The 24,115-nt window shown below is 42.0% G+C and overlaps 1 protein-coding gene across 3 annotated transcripts in view; it reads right to left on the bottom strand.

The window, feature by feature from the left end:
* Positions 1-267: 267 nt before the first annotated feature.
* The window catches only part of ephb2b (eph receptor B2b), a 115,846-nt gene continuing 91,998 nt past the window's right edge, over positions 268-24,115 (bottom strand). Inside the window, exons 6-16 of one of the 3 annotated variants that reach the window (XM_028405031.1) lie at positions 16,854-16,978; positions 15,143-15,305; positions 12,981-13,089; positions 11,327-11,394; positions 9,592-9,705; positions 9,209-9,456; positions 5,679-5,894; positions 5,109-5,258; positions 2,940-3,133; positions 1,974-2,129; positions 268-1,100 (exon numbers count right to left, since the gene is read on the bottom strand). In XM_028405031.1, coding sequence (XP_028260832.1) covers positions 992-1,100; positions 1,974-2,129; positions 2,940-3,133; positions 5,109-5,258; positions 5,679-5,894; positions 9,209-9,456; positions 9,592-9,705; positions 11,327-11,394; positions 12,981-13,089; positions 15,143-15,305; positions 16,854-16,978 — 1,652 coding nt within the window. In that variant the 3' untranslated portion in view covers positions 268-991. Of the gene's footprint in view, positions 1,101-1,973; positions 2,130-2,939; positions 3,134-5,108; positions 5,259-5,678; positions 5,895-9,208; positions 9,457-9,591; positions 9,715-11,326; positions 11,395-12,980; positions 13,090-15,142; positions 15,306-16,853; positions 16,979-24,115 lie in introns of all 3 variants that reach the window. The other 2 variants (XM_028405030.1, XM_028405027.1) reach the window with 2 other exon arrangements.

Below are 24,115 nucleotides of genomic sequence, written 5' to 3'. Positions count from 1 at the left end.
ATCGCTCTCTCATGTTATGGCAGGTCAAGTGCATCTGATATGTACAGTACAGGATCATGACAGGGGGTGGGTGTGAGGAGGAGTTCTATTTGGCAGGTTGTGAATATTTCACCGTGAAAAGGAAGCATGGTGAGAGGGAATCTTCATCACAAAATGTCACACAATATAGAAAATACTTGCAATGAGAATATTTTTTCTTGATTTCACTGTAGTCTGAATGAATGACATCAGTCTATGCCAAAAGCAGTCAGTTGTTTTTTTTTCTTCTTTTTTTTTTTATTTAGTTTCCTGTGGAAACAGTTTGGGCGTGCACGTCGGGTCCCCCAGTCTCCTCTACAGTTTGCCTTTCAGAAGGCCACAGAGAGAACTCCACATGATGTCCAAAAAAACTTAAAAACAAAGACAATATCCACACCTTGTCGAGGATGGTCTCCTCAACTCCGCCTTGTTTACTTTTTTCTTTTTTGCCCTTTTAAAGGGTAGCTTTCCTACTCAGTTCTTCTAGTGTACAACCTTATATCATCTATAAATTTAGATAAACTCCTTTCCTTTGTCAGTTTTTCTTCTTTTTTTTTCTTTAAAAAATTCTTTACAAAATTATCAGAACAACAAACCGAAAAAGAAAGTTTAACATCAAATGAAAACTGGTGGAAGATTGAGAAAAAAAACGAGTTGCTGGTCACTTTTGAGCCTTCCGTGATTTTGGCTGTGGGACCATCTTCTTTGCGTGGACACTTTTCACAGCTGATCCCATGGATGGAGGGAGAGTCAGGGTGAGGGAGAGGGGGGTGAGAGGAGGAGGAGGAAGCGGAGAGGGGGAGTGAAGAACGGGGGATGAATGCTAGCCTGGTGGGAAGACCAGACACACTGTCACGCAAGAAAAAAACAAAAGAATTCCACTCCATCCTCCACGCCCAGGGCCCTGCATCCCAACCGCCATTTCTTTTTCTATTTTTTTCCTTTTTTTCCCCCTCTGCTCCACTCTGGAGGGTCAAACCTCCACTGATTGGATCTGGTTCATCTGTGCACGCATCATCTGGACGCTGTTGAGGATCTTCTTTTGATGGCCTGCTAACGTCACTCCGACCCTCAGGATGTCACTGTGAGTGGAGACAGAAGCAGATGTCAGGCTGATGTTACTACAGGCCATAAAAAACAGGCTTTCAGAATCCCTCTAACTACATCTCTGCTATATAAATGTATTTATCTAAATATAATGGCACCAGCCAAAACATGCTGTATCACAACAAATGACAAAATAAAAACAGAATAAGACAGATGGCAGTAATGGAACGCAGACTGAAGCTAACTGGGAACAGTTGTGCAGCTTACACAAGCACAAAAACAATGTTTGGATGTCCGATTTTCTGTGACTGAAACTTTCCGGTTGATGTGGTAAAAACTCCACCCATCTCACGCCACTGAGACAAACGCTCAGAATGACAGATTCACAACATCTCTTTCACTCAGGTCTACCGTAGACACAACATTCAGGGCAGAGGTTAAGCATTGTTGCCAAAACAAACAGTCCCGCATTGTATCAAGGACGTGGCATCAGCCCCACAACATCGTTCTCTTATTCATAAAACAATGCAATTCCTCTTCCCTTGATTTTTATCTGTTTCTCTACATGTGGCGTTCCAAACTTTTTATAAGTTTGCAGATTTCTTTCTTCTACCATTTCAGCCCATATTTTTTCCTCAATCTTAAAACTGAGGTCAAAGAGAGGCCTGCTGAACACATGGCAGAGAATAAAGGGCAGCGTTATGTTATAGCTCGGAGCTATTGTCCCCACTGTTCAGCCTCTCAACTGCAATATTACGATCTGCTAATTACATGCAGAGCTGGCGTCTTTTATAGACGGGAGGCCAGAGGCAGAGTCTGGTGCTCGTTCAGCTTTTAGGGATATGTGAGACAGAGCAAACCCCCCTGTGCTTATCAAACACAGCATACCAGGAATCATCAGCACTTACTCCATGGTCATCTGAGACACCACATCAAATGTAGTATAGTCAGCGTTGGCAAAGTTGTCTTTGTACTGGCCCATCTTGATGGCATCCAGCCACTCATCCACATTGCTGAAGCTGGAGAAGTCTGGGATGCTGCGGTCCAAGAGTGGGAGATGAACTCTAAAGAGGGGTGGGGGGGGACACACACAAGCAGCAGCCATTAAGAGTAATGATGATACAAAGTGGCAGGTTTAACATCACAGTCGGTCCAGACCACCTGTGTATGATCCAAATGTGAATTATTACATTACATTTTCAAAAGCGCAGCACAGAACTTCCCAGCGGCCTTATCCATGAACCAATATTTTCCAAACTGATTCCTCATAAAGGGTATTTTCCAAATGAAGTGATAGGCTTCAGGGAGCCAATATATTCATGAGTGTCTGTGGAAAATCTGGCCCCGGGTCCTGCACTCCACCACAAATGAAAGTACAGACAGGGATAATGGAAATCAGTAAACCCTGGCTCATGAAGGAAACTAACACCCAGAGCAAAAACGCTTGAAAATGTTTTGTTTTGAAAACTGCACAACGGCTTCTATCCAGGATTCGCCCAAAGCATTCGTGGGAAGGATCTGATCTATCAAACCAAAAGGCTTTAATTTACATAACCGCTCGGCGCCAGGAGAAACAAGAGACAACTGTGTTCGGCGAAAGTGAACAGTGCCACGGATGACACTGCAGCAAGGCAATGGATTTCCTGTGAGAAGTTTTTATATGGAGAGAAATTCATACGCATCACATTGTTCTAGGCGTTATCCGGATCAGTGATGATGCCAGACTCAAAGGGGACACGATAGAATGCAGATGCCACACAGAGAGTGAAGGACAGGGCAAGGGAATGAGAAAAACACACATTTAAAACTAGACAATGCAAACAGCAGCAACTCACACACAAACAGATCAGATTAACGGCCCTCCTGTCACTCACCCTGAAGATAAAGGGGTCATGGCCTTCAGCGTGTTGGGATTGCGGATCATCTTGTCGAGGTTGTTGACGATTTGGCTGAATTTGGGCCGGTTGTTGCGGTCCTTCTGCCAGCAGTCCAACATGAGCTGGTGCAGCGCGCTGGGACAGTCCATGGGTGGAGGCAGTCGATAGTCCTGCTCTATGGCGTTGATAACCTGCAGGGGAGGGGGAGACACAGATATCCAAGGGTCTTTACGAGGCTCTAAAAAGAGGAGACTGAAGGTATAAAACTGTGCAGCAGCCACCTCGTGTTTGGCTGAACGAGACAAAGCTAGTTTACTGCTTCATACTCCAGTGATTCTGAATGTAACGCTCTGATCCTTTTCAAAAACTCACAGGATAAACAGGAGGCGGTATGAGATGATTAATGCATCGGGGAAAAATTCTGTGTTCGTTTATTTGGACTTCTGTCTAAGCTTTGCAGTTTTGTTTGAATAAAGGCAGGAACTGTTAACGTAAGTGCTCATAAAAATCTGAGACCTGACAAGGGCACTCTGAGCAGACTCTGCTTTCAGGAAGAGAGCTAAACCATTGATTTATTTTTAGATTTTTAAGGAAAAGTCTTAAACTGCAGCAGATAAATTAGTGTAGTGGAATATGTGCTATCTTTAGTGATATGTTGGCTGCTGGAAAAATGCTCAGAACAATTTCTGTATGGTGTTTGTCCTGCAGAGTGCCCTTTGGCAGTGATATAAACACTGTCTGCAGCACATGTAGTAAAGTACATATTTATCAATACAACGATCATATTCTTCACGCTTTATTGTTTATCTGTGTATCTGTCATTATGTATAGGCTGTATATGTGTTCTGGATTTCTTGGTTCAGTCTACCCATACTGCCTCTTTTTAGTGTTTTTGTCTTCTGTCAGACTGTCTTTGTACCTTGTGTGGCCTTTTTATTTTTATTTCTGCTGTTAGCTTGCCTAAAACCTTCCCTGATTTGACTTGTCTGTAATAACCTTTTCATCTCCATGAACACTTACATGCTTGAAATATCACCATCTGTCCCAATATAATATTGTGAAGTTAAAAGAACAATATTTCTGAATACAGTATTGTAGTATTAGATAGAATATAAATATTTAGGCACAACTACCTCAGAGTTACAGTGTTAATTAAAAGTGCAACATGGGGTTTATGGGGTTACATTCACTATGTTATTGCTTCTGAAGTTCATTACAGTCATGTCTGATAGGAAGTAAATAACAAGAGGATCTGTGCCTCTCAACATGTGGTGAAAACAACTGCTGCAGTCATTACTATGTGCATTACTAAGAGGCAAAGATATTCATTGTAGTTATTATTTAAACATTAATAGTTATAAATTTGTTCACAAATCACCACATTAAGTCCACTTGTGAAGAGTTGTGAAACACCACTTAGGTCACTGAGAACATAAACCTCATTTCACCTACTTCACATTTCCACCATCACTCTGCCAGCAGTGACTTCATCTCTGGCCTTTTCAGAGTATTTAATGCTCTCTCTCATTGAAGCCACCTTAAAGATGCGTCTGCCTCGGCCCTTCTGATGTTGTTGGTGGAGGGAGCGCACAGAGGTGGTGCACGGTTAACCGAGTGGAACAACCCAGAGGACACTTGTGACGAGGACTTGCAATCCCCTGCTCATTATCGGGCCCATTAAGAAGCTCCATTCAGACCCAGATTAATCTCATTCATGAGACCTCCAAACGAGGACCCCGATGGAGCAGAAACACTATCTGGAGCTGCTAATAAGATAACCGTTGAGGTCCTCAGTTCCTCTTAGCACATTAGTGTTCTCACTTTCAATTTGAAACTATTTTCATTATCTCTTTCCCCATAATTTGCTCACTCCTCCACTGCCCAGAGGGAGATAGGAAATGGAGGCTCCAGTCAAGAGCAGAAATTGTCCACTGAGCACTGCTGTGAATTTCAAATGATCTGATTATGTCTCTGTGGTGAGTGTGGGGGAATTTTCATATAAAACCCATGTGTGAAAGCTGCTGTTTAGCTAAAAGAAAACAGATCCGCATCTCCGAGGAATTTGAGGCTATATTGAAACTTAAGAAGCCAAAATTTGTGTGTAGTGAGGCCACATCTAAAAATGTTTCTGCGTTTAAAAATGACAATAGCTAGTAAAATACATACATCTTGATTGGTCATGTCCCAGTAAGGCCTCTCTCCGTAGGACATGACTTCCCACATGACGATCCCATAGCTCCACACATCACTAGCAGAGGTGAACTTCCTGTACTGGATCGCTTCGGGTGCAGTCCATCGGATAGGAATCTTCCCTCCCTGTGAACACAAAGGGCACAACCTCAGTGAGGGAAGCGAGACCGAAACCCGACCGTCACAGTGTCCTGGCTCCGGAGAGAGACACCGTTCACCGCAACAATGCTGATGGTAATCCAAACTGGGAGATGGATATAACAAAACCCCTGGGAGGGAAGCGTGGTACATAAAATACTGGAGGAGGAAGGGAGGAACAGGTGAAGGGGTGATGTTTGTCCTGATAGAGAGAGCAGTGTAGGAGTGCACTGTAGTGTGTCTCTCCAACTGGGTTCAACCGTTAAAATAACTCATAAAACTTTATGGCAGGACCAGATGAATGAGATTTACAATCAGGGCAAGTTCTCATTTACAGAATAATCTACTCTTTAGGAGACAGTTTGAAGCAGCTTCAGGGTCATGAGTGGGAAGGTAATACTTTCATACCAAAGCACTAGTGTATGTAGGGTCGGAGGTATCGTCTTCCAGGAAGCGCGAGAGGCCGAAGTCCGACACCTTGCACACAAGGTTGCTGTTGACCAGGATGTTTCGTGCAGCGAGGTCGCGGTGCACATAGTTCATGTCGGCGAGGTACTTCATGCCTGAGGCGATCCCACGTAGCATGCCAACCAGCTGGATCACTGTAAACTGCCCATCATTTTGCTGGAAAAGAGACATTCTGTGTTACAACACTTAAAGTCATAAGGACACATTTTCCAGAGAGAGAGAGACTGTGTCAAACTGCCTGCAACACATCATCACACTTTAATAACAAGAAACCCACAGCCCATATATAGGCAGGTGTCAATAATAACCCGCCATCATCTTTTCAACAAGGAGATTGAGATTTGTGTTTCTGACACTGAAGACAATTGAGATGACGAATGTTTACACAGCTATCCTCCTCTTGTGGGAATATGAATGTAGTGCATGTAAATTTTAGCCTAAAACACAAACTTATTCAAACCTAAGTAAGCAGCTGTGATGCCTAAACCTCAAAAAAAGGGGAAAAAACCCTCAATGGTGAAAGTCTGGACTATTGTTTTTATAGTCAAATATATCATGTCATCTGGGGGGATTCATTGTCAATCATTCTATGTTGTTTATGTGTGAAGAGTTGTCACATAGACGGCCCCTTAACAAAGTAAAGGTTTGCCACGTAAAGCTTTTTAGCCTTTCAAACTGCTGTAAAGATCCTACTGTTCTTTATTGTTTTGTGCCTTGACCCTTTCTCCACATGCCTTTGAGTCTTTGAGTGAGGTTCCTGCAGCCAGCACATGGTATAAGTAAATCTCTAAACACTGCTAGTGTATGATAAAATATTGAAAATGATTGTTACACTAAATCAAGTGTAATGTACCTTCCTTTCATGTGATGCTTCTTTTAGAACTCCCTCATACACATGAACAGATCTGACATAGATTTACTTGGAACCCCTGCCCACACAGGGTTAACACAAAGAGTTACTATCAAGTATTAGTTTCAGTGCTGCAGGTTTGGGTTGGGCTCCAGTGGCCTCGGCAGGGCTGGGTAGGACTAAGCGGGGTCTGGTCCGCTGGCTGTCTACAGCTGTTCCCCTCCATGGTTTGGTAAGGGCTTTACCCCATGCATGGGGAGCGTCTGGAGCAGTGGTGCAGCTGTGCCTCCAACCGCGCACACCTGCACTCTCCCCCACCACCCACCACGACGGCCGGAAAACAGGAGAATCCAGAGAATGGAGCATGGGAGCTCAGGGCTGGGTGTGGACAGACAGAAAGGCTAAGAGAGGTAATAGGAAGGGCAGGCAGGCAGAGCCCAGAGCACAGACGAATTCCTCTAACCTTTTTCTCTTTCAAACACTTTGCTGCTCATTAGCCGAGTGGCTGCTTCTCCTCACGTCAAGCTGCTGCTCTTGGTGTACCGCAGCAATTAAGCAGAATGCATTATTCATGAAACCTTTCTCACAAATACACATTCCCACCTTATCTGAATGCTATGTTTGCATATAATTTAATTGGAAAGATTCCTCTAAAGTCTGTGAGGTCAGGTTAGCTAGAAAAAATGTAAGTGAAAATCATATCTTACATCAGAGATTGCCTTTCTTTTCCAGCTTATATTCGGCTCCACACACCACCTCAGCTCTGATCGATCTGCTCCTGCTCTACCTGCCCTGTGGGGTTTTTTTTTCGGCAGGAGGCAGCAGGGGAGACAACAACCCCTCAGCAGGCAGCTCAGCAGCAGACTGCAGCGACCATTTTAAACAACCACCCACCAATCACCTCAGAGAAGACACGATCCATGTTTAGAGGCTTTGACACTGTCAGCAGTTGTTGTCATAAACTGTCACCGTGGGGTGCTGCAGAGGTTCCCCTGTTGTTTTGAATACATTGTGCTGTCAAACGTGTTTAGCAAACATCTACATGCACACAAACACCCTTCACTGCAAGATCAAATTCCAAAAAGAGCTGATGCTTTGTGTCTCAGAGGTCGGAGGCAGAATGTAAATAAAGACTCAACGGTGAGCTGACATGTGCATGTCTGTCTCAGGAGGGTGGCTTTGTAGTAGGAACTGGGCAGCAGAGAAAGAGTTAAACTGTAGTTCTAGTCTTAAAAGACATAAACTGATTTTCACACACAAAAAAAAAAACAAAGCATAGATTTTTACCTCAAGTAAGGCGGAGGCTTGCGCTAGTTTACAATGTGGCATTTTTACACTTCTATACTCTGCGTGTCACATCAAACAGACGCTTCCTTTTACATAATTTGAGGTTTACCTAAAAATAACCCCCTTCCTTTGGACACTGATCATACATCCACAGTTTCCATAACTCAGAAGCCCTCAGAAGAAAATGCAAAGTGTGCTATTAAGGGCAGATGAAAGCATACAAAAAAAAATTATCTCATCCCAAAAAGATTTGTTTTTATTCCACTAACATCCCAAGACAGACGGTGAAGGGTTGTCTGACATCTCATCTCATAGCCAGCTTCATTTTTTTAAACATCTGACATCTCATTTAAAGTCCTGCAAAGTCTTTTAATTATTTATATGGGTCGTAAATGTGAAGAGTGTGGACGCTTCTCTGTAATAAGCTTCTGTGGGGGGATTATGGAAATTAAAAATATCCAATGGACTTGTGAGAACAGCATATTATTGGCTCGAGAGTAAGGGTGGAGAAATAATGTAATACCTATAAGAACATGTACACGGCAGAGGGATGCAAGCGTCTTTCTAAGACTCTTCCCTTTGTTGTTATTATTGTGTGTTAACTGGGAAAAATTCAGATTACAGGAAGTGAAAAGGATTACACAGTAACTTGTAAAACTACTTGACATGCATAAATAAATAAGGTGAAACTACTGAGCAAGGCCATGAATTAATGAAGTGGAATGATTACATTTAAATTAAAAATTAAAATTACGGAAGGGGTATATGCATTTTTCAAGTATATATGTCTAAGCATAGAATTAGTGGTGGATTTACTTGTGGTTAATTACAGTAATTTGAATTCTATGTCTCTTATAAAAACACATATCTCTTCCTTCCTTTCTGGTTGAAAACATGATCTGTGTGCAGCAGGGGTGATTTCCTCCTGTCAGCGTTTGACAGGCAGTTAGCAGACAGCTCTGCAGCTGTCTACTGTAACAGACACCACTGGACAGAGTCGTCAGAAAGTCTCATTAAGCTAAGATCATCATATCAATTTTTAGGCTTGTCACAATAAAAAGCCTCAAACTGAGACCTCTGAGCTTCTAATCAGTGAAGCAGCTCCTCCTGTCAGTTTGAGAAGATAATGTTACTGTTAGCACAAACAGCTCTGGTGTCAGTGTGATATCAAACATTAGCAGCAGTGTGTCATTATCACCATATGGCCAACTGTTAGCTGTAAATATAACACCACCTTGAAATGGCATGATGATGTTCTGCAGTGAAATATTTATATCAGCTTTGATACAGTAAAAATTATATATATATATAAAAAAAAAATCAGCGTGCTCACCCTGAGGAAGGAGTCCAGAGATCCATTCTCCATGAACTCTGTGATTATCATGACGGGGCTGCTCTTGGTGACCACTCCTTCCAGATGGATCACATTGGGATGGTCGAACTGGCCCATGATGCTGGCCTCGCTCAGGAAGTCCCGCCTCTGCTTCTCTGTATAGCCGGACTTCAGGGTCTTTATGGCTACAAACATCTCCCGTTTACCTGGCAGCTTCAGGTTGCCGCTGCACACTTCCCCAAACTCCCCTGTGAAGAGGTTACGTAGAGTTCCATCAAAGTATGAAGTTAAAAAGAAGCAGCTTTCATGCATCTAGCACTTCTATTTATAAATCAGCTGACAACATATTCCATGCACGTTTCTGTGAGATTTCTTTCCATTACCTGCACCAATGACCTGTTCAATCTTCACACAGGATATATCAATCTCCTTTGCAAACTCCCTCACAGCCTCGTTGGGGTCCTCATATGTGAACGGATCGATATAAATCTTCATTCCTGGAGTCACTTGTAAAAAAGGAAAGAGCCCGTAAAATATTTGATTCTCATGGTCATGCTTCCACTCTGCTGGACTTGAAAGCCAAATGCAGTCAGGCACATTAGCAATCAATTCACCTTACTTTTACACATTCCTGTACAATTATGTGATTTTCCCAGTGTGACATTCAGGCACTGAAGGTTAAAGGATGGAGGGGGTGTAGTAACAAATGGTGGTTATGACTACTGCCTCATGGCTACTGTGTTTGTCCATTCAGCCAGCAAAGGACATTGCACCTGCAGTCCCTCTTATTGTAGCTGTGATAAGGTGGGTTAATATATACATCATCTCCTGTGAGTCATCGTGCCATTAACACTCAGGGGAGAAACCTGGGCCCTATATCAGCATCGTTCAACCCTACTCCAAGAAATAAATTGGCTATCCTAAGCCCCGATGCCAGGTAAATTGGCTTAAGCTGGCCTTTAAGTGTTCAGGGACTTAAGTGTCCCAAGTTTTAAATCCGATTATTCGGCTCATACCTCCACATAAGGCCTGAGGCTATTTGAATGGATACTGAACTCATGCCTGGGTTGCTGTAGAACTAGAAGAGCATGCACAGTGACTCAAAAACTGGCACAGTACGCTGAAGAAACACGCTGCCGAGATGAACAGATGGAGAGGATCTTACCAGACAAACCCCCCCCCCTTCCCCTCTCCATTACTAAACCCTACAATCTCCTCCCAGGTCCACTGTTCAACAGGCCACCTTCCTGTGATGGCAGAGACCACCAAAAACAGGGGGCAGAAGCCTGAACTGTGACTGGGGTGAGGACAGGATGCACACGAGACACACTGGCTTTTGATGTTAATAGCTGTGAAATATTCTGGCACATTTTTCACTGTAGGATTGGATTCTATGCAGAAAGCTATTACATTTAGAGCGAAATAAAAAATTGGGGTAATTACACAATCAAACAAACAAATTAAGAAGGGGTCATAAACGAAAGATGGAAACCAATCTCTCTCTCTCTATTTCTTAAATCAGGCAGACAGATTAGCTTCTATATCTTTGAGGGAGCTGGAGTGAAATTACTTCTCACAGATTTATCTCTGCATTATTGTCATTTAAGCTCCGTGCTACTGTACTGTATGAGGGAAGAAAATCATTGAGTAATTCCATTCATTCAGCAAAGCTTTTGAATTTTTTAACAATGGCAAATGACTCGTGTGCATTAGCATGCTAATGGCCTTAACGTAAGAGAAGACTGACCTATTTCCAGCACAATGGATTTAGTTAACTATGAAATGTGATGCACAGAACACACACTTGAACGCTGGTTTTGATGTGGTTAAGTCCCAGCTCTGGCTGAGCAGAGTCAAACAACAGGCGAGATTGCTCGTAAAGTGTGTGGTGGGGGGCAAATAAAGCAGTGCTGCGCAGGGCCGCAGCCAAGGACACCAGCATGCAAGGTGGTAGCCATGGAGACAGGTGTGCGCGTATGTGTGTGTGTGTGTGTGTGTGAGCATAGGGCTGAATGATAGCCATGGAGATTAGACTGTGTGACATGGTAGTCATGGAGACAGGTGTGTCTGGTGCTGCAGGAGGAATCAAGCAGAGAGGAGTGTTGGTGTGTTACTCACTGTGGCCGCTGGTGTAGTGCTGCAGCTTGTCTGTGTATTCTGAATCAGCCCTGTCAAAGCCACGCCTCCTGGGGGAAAGACAAAGAACTCTAGCTCTGGTTCAAAGACGGGGAGCAGGGAGGGTGGGAGACAGAGATCAAACAGCCCCAGGTCTACCTACACTGAAGATACACCTGCTATGCCTGGACATAGTGGGTAGAAAGATTTGATTTTTTTTGTGCTTTTGCTGCACAGAAAAAGACGTCTTTACACCACTTTGATAGCATGTGGCAAGCTTCATATCTGAATGAGGAGGCAGTCTGTATTTATAAATACTTAGTAAGTGAATCTTCATTTACATGGACTGTTCTTGTTAGTTGTGCGATGCATATAGTATAGGCACATCATAATAAGGACACTGAGACAACATAAGTTAAAGCTTTGGCTTCATTGAACATGTAACATATGCAGACTGTTTGCAGAGCAGATGTGTTTTTACTTCGTACTCTGCAGGATTGTGTGTCTTGCAGAGCTTCTGTTTTAGGCTTGTGTTGTGTCTTTAGTTTCTGGACCCACAGTGAAAGATATGGGACTTAATTTGTAGAATAAAAAAACAGATAAAACCATAAATATGATATATAGAGCAATGTGGGTAAAATTAAAGACATGCCTACAATGCCATCACCTGTGTGAATTTTGGCTGTGGATGCTATCTAAATTACATATTTATTTTCCAAAATAGTCCCATGGTGGTCCATCAGGAGGGGCACAACTAGGCCTCTCTGTGGGATTGAACAACTGCCAACTGTTAAAATAAATACAAAGTGATAAAAGCACCAAAGACTAGTTTAATACAAAGAGGACAATATAAAATATAGCTACTTTCTATACATTCTATGACTCAAAAGAGTAGCATAACTTTAGATTGACATGGCATATTGGTACCTCTTATATGCCGCTCTCATGTCTGATTCATTGATCATAATGGAAGAGCTGCAGCTGCTGCTCTGCAAACTGCATCCATATTTGTTCCAAGTAGCCAAAGTCTAAGAGTTTTCTTTGTAAAAGTTTTCACCACAGACTCTGTTACCTGTGCCAGCTCAGTCCCCCGGCCACATATGACTTTATACAGAACACGTGAATCGAGGCAAAGCACATGTAAAATATTCAGTATGTTTTCACACCTGGAAATGTGCCATATTTAAAGTTCTTTTTTTTTTGGAATAACATTAATGTGTGCTATGTCGGCGATTCAATGCATGCAAAACTGCCTGTCTACCGTCTCATAAAAGCACTGGGGGAAATCTGCGGGAAAAATATACACATGTTCTGAAATTTATCTCCTGCAAATCAAAACATTGTGCAGGTGCTGACTTACACGTTTAATAGCGTGGCTCTGGTGGGAACTGAAATCCAAACCTTATAAACTTTTGATGCCCATTGAGCAGAAGCATCTGCAGAACTTTAATTTTAAAGATGCTGACGTTTATATATCACCACTGCTGACAGACTGGAATTTATTGAGAATTAATATATTTGATCGCACGACATTTTATATCTCTACGAATCAGACCTCACGTAACTTCTCTGATAAAAACACAATAACTAAAAGGAAGAAGTGTCCGTATTGAATGCAGAGGACAGTTATATAAGGGCTGCATCAGGACTGACTCACCGGTTACAGACGATGATGATGACAACCACAGCGATGAGGAACACCAAACCAGCAGCTGCCGAGCCGATGATGAGAGGCAGCTTCTCCTGAATGCTGGTGTTGTACTCCTCTATAGAGAGAGGAAACACATAGATAAACACAGTGCCATGCACACACACGCACACACACACATGCAGAGTCACAAGCCGAAACATATGGGCAAGCATCTGAGCCACTGCATATGGAGAGAGCAATGGGTGACAGACAGACATACGGCTGGGTGAACCAATGAGCATCTTGGCATCTTGACTGGCTGTGTGGACCATTTTCCAAAGCACACTGAATGCAGATATGGACAAATCATCTGGCAGATAGTGTGTGAAGTGAGGAGAGAGAGAGCATGTTTGGGTCAGACCCAGACAGTAGAGCCAGCCAAGAATAGGAAACCGAATGGGCACACGGAGAGGGAGCCAGAGTCTGCTCCAGAGCACCACAAACAACACATAACCTCGAAATATCAGCCACACAGTCTACACTGGTCAGTGAGTTCTCCAGAGCTGCTTCTGTAAAGCACTAATATTTCATTCAATGTAGCAGTTGATGTTTAATAAATGATTTTTAAAACCATGTAATGTAAATGTTTCTGTAGCAGACATAACTAATTAATGAATGTGTACCAACAGTTATAAGATAAACTATGAAGGCATCTAATGAAACTTTTATTTACAACAGTACCATAGTTCCAATTTTAATGATTAATATTAAATATTAATATCAATATTAACTGTTGACATTTTTTTTAGTGTGGGTAGGCCTGGTTAAGTGTTACATCCTTAACTAGTACTCCAACTTTCAGAAATAAAGTGAGTACAAGTGACTGAAAAGGTGGAGACCCTGCTATTTATATATAATTAATATAATGTGTTTTGCCTTTAATTAGATGTAGTATGAGTTTTACTATTACTTACTACATACAAATGTGTCAAAATAGGAATTCTAACAGATTTTATTATAAAAATTTGATTTCAATATCTGCAAAATTGTAAAATAAAATAAGGCAAAAAATTTTTTTTATCTGAGCCATGCTTGGTTTTAACTTACTAATTTACTAATTTCCCAATAAAGTTGAATATTAGTAACTTTTTCCTGTATGTTTACAAATTTCTGTATGTATATAATATGAAGCTAAAACGTGGTTGGTTGGCTGGTTATGCCTGCTCTGCAGGTCGAGGGAGGGACATAAAAAAACAAAACAAAACAGAAAAGCATTTCACTGGAAAACAAAATGACAGCCATTAACATTTTTTTTTTCATTTTACAGAAAATGGCCTAAAATACCACTGAGCATACCCTTACATTGCTGGCCTACAGACTGATAAATTAAATTTTACACTCAAATCTGATTTTCAATGAGAAGAAGGTAAGCATCATTTCACTTTGCAGAAAGTCACAAGCTTTAAAAATCAATGAAAAAAATATCCTACAAAAACTACATTTTAATCAGATACAGGCATACAGCTAGCGTGCAATGCAAGAGCTATCTCATAAAAACACTTCTTTAAATCTGCGTCTTCTTGAAGCATAAATGATTTTTTTCTATGAAAAAATGAAAACCCAAGCCTTTTATGTACTTTAGTTTACACAATATTTACAATTACGAGTCAGTTCGGTGTATCTGCGCTGGGATCTGTGCGTGTGGCACTGGCAACATCAAGGATGTTTGTCTGAAAGTTCAGGCTAATGATGGCCCTGGGCACTGCAGGCTGAAGGAAATGAGATGTTCAGAGGGGAAAACCCGGCCTGACTCTAACATTAACCTACTTGACTGATGTTTACTGAATGTTCCTTCTTCTCCCAGTCGTGTCAGAGTACAAAGATAAGACAACTACAACCTTGTACTTGACTTAAAGGGCCCACAGTGGAAAACAGGAAAAAAATCTTTGGCAAGAAATGTTTCTTTACCTGTGGGATGTTTGTATGACACAATAAATTTTGATGGTGATGAAAATAGGAATATGATTTTAAGCCATAGTAATTCTGAAGAACTTTTTACTCTGCATGCTCCCCTCTTATTCCCGCAGCTGTCTGAATCCACATTACACTGCATGGTGTGTGTCGATGGGCCACGCATGAGAGGTGATAACAACCCTGCGTGCTCTGGTGAACATTGGCTGAATTCTCACCCTCAGTCATGGTCTGGAAGTACAGTTTGCCACTGTAGCGTCCAAACCCGGCGACGGTGCGGGCCCGGACCTGGAACACGTAGATGCTTCCTGGCTTGAGGCCATGGATGACCGCCGTGTTGGTCTGGCTCCTGATGGTGGTGGAGTTATACTCTGATTGGTCCTGGGAGAAGGTCAAAAATCACATATTAGTAATTATAAAGCAATTGGAGCAAAGGATATCATTTATAAATAAATGACATGCTGGATCTTGACAGTAGGAAGTGATTTCTTTTTTCCAGAATGCATTTCTTGCTGACTTGTGACCAGCAGTCTTAAAAAATTCAGTTTTTCTTTTTCCTGATCTGCAAGTTTTAATTGTTTTGTAGGAGGGTCAGAAATCGCCAAAAATGGCTGCAAACTTCAAAATGGCGGACTTCCTGTTGGGTTTAGAGGGGGGGGGTCCAAGAGACTTTTTTGTGTGTCTTGGGATGATATATGTGTGTGCCAATTTTCATGATCCTGGCCAGAGGGGCTACGCGTTAGGGGGCGCTATAGAGTCATTTTCCCATGAGCGTTTCAATAGTCAGCAAATTTCAAAATTTTTCCACCAAGTTTGGTGAGTTTTGGGGCATGTTAAAGCCCCCAAAAATGTGATCACAGGGGGAAAAAAATAAATAAATAAATAAAATAATAATCCCTAGGGTTTCAATAGGGCTCTCGCACGTTTCGTGCTCGGGCCCTAATAATATAATATATAATAATAGCCCATGCTAACTTAAAATGTGACAGGAGGTCAGATTGCAGAAACTGCATGAGGTTTAGAGGGTTAAACCATCTACATTTATACTGTATCTGAATTATTTGCAGCAGAGGCAGCTGTAAGATATCTCATGACATCTCTACATTTATTTTAAAAACATCCAAAGTAACCTCAGTAGAACTAATATGAATAATTTCCCACCACAAAAAGCATAATGTGAGATAAAATAGCATGGCTCTGAAAGGCACACATCCACCAGCTGCAGTTAAGAAGGTAGAATTGATGGCAGTTTCAGGTCAGGCAGGCTTCACTGAGCCGCTTCCTTCTGATGTTCAGAGCTGCTCACTGCCATGCTCCTCCTCTCCAGAACGCTGACAGGTTTTGAGAGCTGAGTCTGAGACTCTTTTAGCTTCTCCCATCAACACACTGCTCGGCGCACACGGCGGGGGCCAGGACAATTGTTTTGACAGCTCTCTCCAGCAGTGTCAGAAAAGGGAATTACACTCAAAAGTAGAACGAAAGCCTGACAAATACTGTGTATATGTGCACAGTCAAACATGTGTCTGTGAGGTTGTTCTGCTTTAAGAGATCACTTTGGTTGAATCAGCACACATTTATGATTGTGAGTGTTCTTGTGAGAAAGAATGCTGATGCGGAGGAGCTCGCCCCTTAAAAACTATTTTTACAGCAGTCAGTGTACCATTGTTTCAACCGCAAGTCTCTGCGCATCAATCCCCAGCGGCCCTACTGCAGGGCTGAGCGTGGTTTCCTTTCCCAGTGACTGACCGTGATTATAATTGAAAGAGAATGAGCAGAAGTTCTAAGCAATGCTCAGAAGCTCCAGCTACATGCCTCCTAGGATCTGCTGTTATGCGAACAAGCATGAGGAGATTTTGAATTTAAATATACAGCAAAAGGAGGAGGAGTTATATGGATCAGTGAGAGGCTAGGATAAAACATGAATTGTACCTTTTCATAATACAGCAGCTCATAGTCCAGGATGACTCCGTTGGGCTGGTCTGGCTGGGACCAGGACAGGGTCATGCTGCCCACAGTACGGCTGACCTGATGCATTATGGACACAGTGGACGGAGCTGTGGACAGAGACAACAACAGCATGTTAAGCATGAAGCAAATCAATCGCCACCACTTCCACAGTCACGCTCGGAGAAATTTACAGCGTCTTTAATCTCACAGCCAAACACTGGGTTCTGCAAAGGTGTAAGCCCATAAAACCTATATAATATACTGCACTCCCCTGTTAGAGAGTCTTTCAGCAAGTCACAACACCAGCGAAACCACATGGGACTTTCCAGTATCAAGTGTAACATTCATGGGATTAATTTACACGTGTCATACAGTTGATGACAAAACACCTTCTGCAAATAAATCACTTTAAAATCACCAGACCACCTTGTATAACACAAAGAGAGCACATTCAACAAACCCAACAAACACAAGAGCCACAGAAATGCTACACAACATCTCTTTGTGTCCTCCACACGACAGCTGTATCCAGTTTATGTTTATTTCAACCCACCTGTTTTGTGTGTTAAATCACTGCCAGAATTTTTTAATTAAAAATATTAGGGTTGCCTCACAGATCACATTATAGGTTAAAATTATTTTCATAGCATGCTGTGTAATTATTGGTTCCAATGTGAAATATACTTTTGGTAAATATTAAAAGCCATCATTGTTAAACAGCAGACAGTAAATTATGTGACGGTGAGCAGTACTTAACTTGCAATTGATATTTGTTTTTGGCCTTTCATGGGTGTTTACAAAACTCTGTGTTGTAGCATGTTATTTAAAGGGTTATTTCTTCTTTTTGATTATGAATAATAAAAATAAAGATGTTCTGGAATCAGCAAAAAGCAAAAACACTACAACCAGCAACCACACAACCAACAGCTGCACTGTAATCACAACAGTTTACTGAAAGTGCTTGTTTCTTCCACTGACATGTGTCTGACAGGACATGTCCAACATGCAACAGAAATCTCTCAGGAAACGAGCTGCAGCATGAGGACAAAGGTGTGAACATGAGTGAGATGTAGATGGTGAAACACATACAAGCACACACCAATGGTGCAACCACTGGGAACAACTTAGGGCCTAGGTGTCGTGCCCAATGGGTTCACAGTTAGTGGACAACCCTTCTACCACCTGAACCTCAGGCTATAAAGACTTTAAAGAGAATCTTCCAGGGAGCGCGCTGTCATGGACTCCAGCAGCAATAAGTTCAGTCTACATTGATAAGTTCCCTTTTTTTAAGACAACTGAATAACACATTCATTTCAATACTGTATGAACTTATAATTATGTGCCTGCCTGCCTCAGCCCCTTTCACCTCTTTGCCTGTATTGGGAGTTTAGGTGGACTATGATGCTGCCAACACGGTGACAGCTGAAGCCTTCCATGTAGGTTGACATTGTGGACACTTATGGACACAGAGTTATATGCAGTCTTTGGGTGGGACTCCTACACAGGTTTGATGATTCATGGTAAAATGTTCTTGCTACATACTGCACTAACCTCAAATGTATTATTATTTACACCCCAAAAATGAAAAGATATGACAGACATGTAGAAACACCGCAATTATCCTGTATAAAAATAATTATACTTGATTGTATTCCTGTATTTCTGAGGACACGCAAGACTCACTTTAGGACAACATGACTTCATGGGTGGTCCACCATAGCCTTACTCAGCCTAGTGACCTAAAATTCTGTCAGGTCAAAGGAGGGCGTGATCACCTCCAGTCATCCAACAGCCATTATGATTAGTTCAGGGTGCTGCGGGTCAGTGTAAAGCTATGAGAAGTGGAAGATAAAAAGCTCTGTCTGGGCAGCCTGGCGAGGCCTGCAGGCCTGCGAGTGTGTGTATAAAAGGGTTGGGTGGGTCGAGGTGTCAGAGAAGGAGGAGGGGTGCTGCTGGCTTAGATTTATGGACACCAAGCCCCACGCTCATCCCCTACAGGCCTGTGCTGCACACACACAGAGCCCCCCAGCATGCAACACAGTGGCTCCCCTGAGTCCCAGCAATAAAGTCAGTCTCTCCGCCGGCACGCGTTCTCGGCGGAAAATCCACTGACTGGAAAACTACAACTGCCACGCCTCTATAATGTAAGAGTCTGCCTGTGTGTGGCTTTACATATTCTGAACGACTTTGTTATTTATCTGCAGCCCATGTTAGGAAACACTTACTTGCACCTATTGTCCTGTAGCAGGGGAGAAAATAAAGTGTGTAACAGACCAATAAAAAGTCTCTTTTATAACCTTACTCATTCTCATCAGCTAATCAGCAAAGCCTCACATGTCCTCTGACCAAAACAGAAGCATCCATCTAACACAACAAATTATGATGTCCCATATAAACAGCGATGGTCAAGTGTGTGCTCATGTGCTGCTGCCAGAAGATAATAAATTGAGGGTCTGTATTCCATCTCAGCAAAAGCACTTCACAAGGTGATGGCCCGTGACTCTGCAACGCACGTATATCATGCTCCAATCCCAGAGGCAGAGGTACAGTAATGTATACAGTACCCAGTCAGGACATCAGTCTCAGGAATGTCTTCCATCTCCAAGTACTCCTTAGTTTGTTTGCAGTCACAAGACGACAGCCTAATAAGGCAAACAGTTACTCTAAGGGGAACTCACGAGTATCCCATTACGGATGTACATATATTCAAGACTGCCACATGGCCTTTTCCTGCATAGCATTTCCATTAAACACACGGCACAGCCATGCCTAGTAACCTGATACAGAGGCCGGAGAAACAAAGGCAGTTCATGTATTCATGTACAGGGGATGGACACATGCCAACATGAAAAGCTGTTGGAGGAGAACACTGCGGTTTTCTTCTGCTAAAGGACAAACCTCCAGACGGGCCGAGTGGCAGTCGCCATGTCTGGGCTCGAGAAACTGATAAGGGTTGGTGTAACTGAAAACAAACTGAGATTAAGTTAAAGGAAGACATGTCTGTTTGAGGTAAAAAGTGTTAGGCTTTAACATTAGGCTTGTAGAGAAAATAGAAATATATTTAAAACAGAGATCCAGCTGTGCAGCGTATTCCAAGTCAAGTCAGTACACGCATTTTCGAGCTAAGCTGACGTTCCACCAATTGACTGTGGAATGCAGCGGTATGCCAAGTCAACGGCTTCATAGCAGCGAGGCCTACAGCACTGATTCACATATGAAAACCATTTTCATACATCTAATTTATATACTCCAAATCTACAAGTCTCCATTGTGCTCCAAATCTTCAAGTGTACCTAGCATTTTTTTTTTAGTTCCACAACTTGATCTGTAATTTAACGGGTTGAGTAAACACTTGGTTTCCATTGTGTCAACATCAGTCACTGAGTTATGCCACTAAATACATGCCGTAGTTGTTTCAAGCCATTCTCCTTGTTGTTACAATAATTATTTTGAAATCATGTGGATTGTAAGCCATTAAAGACAATTAGAAATTAAAAACAAAGACGTGAGAACGTTTCCCTGTCATTTATACAAAGTGGGCCAAGTCCACGTCAAGAGAGATCAAGTTCTTCAAAGTGGGTGAGCTGCACTTTCACTAGACGCTTATATATACAGGAGGTTTTCTCAATGAACGCTCTGTTCATGTTCTTAAAACTAATGAAGCAGTTATAATGACAAAGACAGGGATTGTAAGTTCATATAATTAAATTAGATGGCTGAATTGGAAAGATAAATGGCACAAAGTAACTGGGGGAATTTTACGAGTTTCCCATGTACCACAGAGGAGTGAGAGCGCCGACAGAGGAGGGCTAGTGCTAGCCGATTTAATATTTTAAAATGTTTATTTTATCCAAACTAAAGAAACTATAGAAGTATATTTTGCCTTCAATTCAACTATGAACTGACTACACTGCAATCTCTTTAATATATAAGTATATATATTGTAAATAAGCTCAGAGATAATCAGACAATCAAATCAAATAATAAATATGCTGGGGACCCTACGAGAAGGGGATATCCTATTTCTTAATTGTGAGAAGATGGGAGGCCCCAGCTGTTGTCAGAGAATTATGTTTCAGACCCCACATTATTACTCCGCCTGGGATCTGATATGAAACACGGTGCTTTGGAGTCTATTCTAGCATGACACTCTGGCCTTGGCCCAACAACACAGAACACAAAGGCTCTGTTTCGCTCAACATCCCTAATAGATGTTTTACTGTGTGTGTTTGAACACTTAGTGACTTCGCTAATCAATTAAAGATGGGAGTTTACAGGGATCTTTCCACTCATTTAAATCCAATGTTTTAATGGGGTATGCTTCTGCTAATACACACACATGGACACACTCACATAAGAGAGGCTTTCATCCGTCCAATTAATTTATGCCCCTGTAATCTTTTTATTATGTTGCACTCTTTTGGTGGGCTTTTCCACTCCGCCTCTTTGAACATCTCCTTCTCCAGGAATGTGCTGCATGCACTTCTACTGTTTGGCTTGCTACTACATGATGGGCATCTTCATTAAGCACGGCTGGTGAAGTGAGACCAGTGTGGATGGATGGCAGCACAGGAGGGTCTGTCTTAGGTTCTCATGTTCAGATGTCCAGGAATGAAGGGGGACTTAATGCTGCCATGAAACAGCTAGCAGAGTGCTATTTGTCTCAGCAAGGACAGAGGTTTTCTGTAAAAAAAAGTGGGGGCAGCAGTGGCTCAGTGGTAGAGCAGGGTTGTCCAATAACCAGAAGGTTGGTGGTTCAATCCCAACTCCTCCCTAGTTGTGTGTCCTTGGGCAAGGCACTTTACCCGCATTGCCTCCAGTGCACTTACTGGTGTGTGGCACTACTTGCTAGCAGTTCCCTTCTGGGACTATTAAAGTATAATAAAAAGAACAAAAAACAAACAAACAAAAAAAAAACAGGAAGCCATTGAAGACATTACATCTTTCATTTTTCATCTTTTTGTAGCTGCCAGCTCAACATGAATAAGAAGCATAGGTGTTTTTCAACTGCAGGAACTAAGATGCTGGTTTAGGCAGGAACCTCGCATGCAGGATCTCTTTAAGGGGAAAGTAGGCTTAGGGTAGCTGAGTATACTGAAAATCAGTTAAAACTGCAGTTAAAGAAAAGACAACTGACATCAAAGACGAAAACACAGCTGAACAAACAAAGAACAGATGGAATTCAGAATGAGATGGAGGCTTTGCTCAGCTTATTACAGCACAAATCGAGTCAAGAAAAATTGATGTATTGATTTATACAGTCACCTTGCAAACCCAGTGGATCCTACAACATAAATGTGAACATAAACGCCAAACAGCTGATGAGTGAGTTCCTTAAAACAGTCGTGCCAGCCCTGAGTTCCTGGGGTCCATAAACAAGAGATGCAGATTCCAGGCTTATATTGGATTTAAAATCAGTATAGACCCCTTAGTGCAGGATGACTCATCAACTTTAGAATATATTAAAAACCCATAGACTAATTTTTGGCAATTTTGTAATGTCATAAATTTTGTACATCATATCATTTTAGAAACAAATAAGAGTAATCAACATAACAGTAAGCTAACTGAGCAGTTGTTAAAAAAATGCAGAGTAGAAAAAAGGGTTAAAAAAAAACTGCACATGAATCACATGCTTCTGAGAAAGTATATGTTTGAGGCCTTTTTATCTGCATCTTTCTTACATCCCAGAGTGTCTGCAGCCATGTGGCTCTGATTTGATTAGACGTTCTGGTACAGAGAGCAATGCTATGATTTGGAGAAGATGGGGGAGGTAGCCAGAACAGGTCAGGGCTCGTAAATCCCTTTTCCTTTTCATTGTAAAAATCAGTTTCCCCGCAGAGCAATCTCTCCCAGAGGGCCCAAACCAGCTGGTCCTCTACCAGGCAGTCTCCCAAACAGGCTGCCACTGCCTCCACACTCTGCAACTGCCGTCCATTTATGAGCGGCACGTCGAGATGTCTTAAAGGGAGAGGCCCATATTTGCATGTACTTTTAGCATACTGGCAGCCTGCCCTGTTTCCCCAGCTGCAAAGGATTGTGGGTTTTACATCTATAAAGATTTTCCAGTGCAGTAAAGCTACAAAAGTGAGATTTCAGTTCATCAAGCTTTAAACCATCTGCACTGGAAAAGATTGGGGACTATAATACACTCATATACACACCATAAGCTTATTCTAAAATAGGCACTTCGGGGGTTTGACGAGTTTTCAGATGCTTGCAGAGGTTAGGGGTTTAAATCTAAGTCAACCCGACAAATCTGCAGATGTGGTAAATGCAACCAAGATTAGTGTATGTGGAGACAATATTTCTGAGGAAATTAGGCATTTATTCTATTACAAAAGTATGGTTCTGTGGTGAAGTAGTGTTGGTGGATCCACAGAAGTCAGAGAATGCCTCAGTCTTTATAAAAGATAAGCAATGGAGCTCAATGACAATAGATGTTTTTCCACTGCATGAACCAGGAACCACGGCCAGGTTTGTTTTCACACCTGTGGTCTTCTTTTAATAATGTGTTCTATGTGTTGTTTTTACTCAGTTTGCCAGCTGCTATGTGGAAGTTCCAGGGGTGAAATTGTGTCATTAAAAAAGACATGTTTAAAAAGTATACCATCGACTCTGGATTATTGCATCACAATAGGAACACACAGGTTAAAGGGGGCTGATTAGCAGAGCCGGTTCTTGTGCATGCCCCAAGTTCCTGCACAGGAAAAACACCCAATGGTTCCCAATAAGGTTCTTATAATACAATAAGGATTTCAAAGTGTGTCTTTTAAGACTCTCAATCTCAATGATTTTAACAATGCAATTCCAAAAGTCCACGGATCTACTGTGGTCCTCCAGGCTTTCCGGGCTGATTCAGACAGAACAGACACAGTGTTGGAGCTGTCAGCCACAGGGTTGTGGAATGAAGGTTCTGACTCACACAGTTCTGGAGGGAATTGGTTTAATCAGAAAGCTGCTTTTCTGCATTTAAACATCTTCCAAGCTGGCATCCATGAGGAGAAAAACTCCACAGACCGCAGAGTGCATGTCAATACAATGGTGGAAAGGCGAGTGAGTTCTGCAGCCATCTTTTTCCTCTAATTTGGGCAGCAGAACAAAAAGACATTTTTAGTTTTATCAAGCTTCATTGATAGTGCATAAAAAGTAGAATGTTGTTTTGATGGATTCCCACGGTTCAGTTTTACTCCACTCAATGAAGAAAAAAGTACAACAAAAATCTGACATCTGGAGCTGCCAAT

The sequence above is a fragment of the Parambassis ranga genome, chromosome 5 (genome assembly GCF_900634625.1).
Source record: "Parambassis ranga chromosome 5, fParRan2.1, whole genome shotgun sequence".
NCBI lineage: Eukaryota > Metazoa > Chordata > Actinopteri > Ambassidae > Parambassis > Parambassis ranga.
This window is presented reverse-complemented; position numbering and strand designations above follow the sequence as displayed.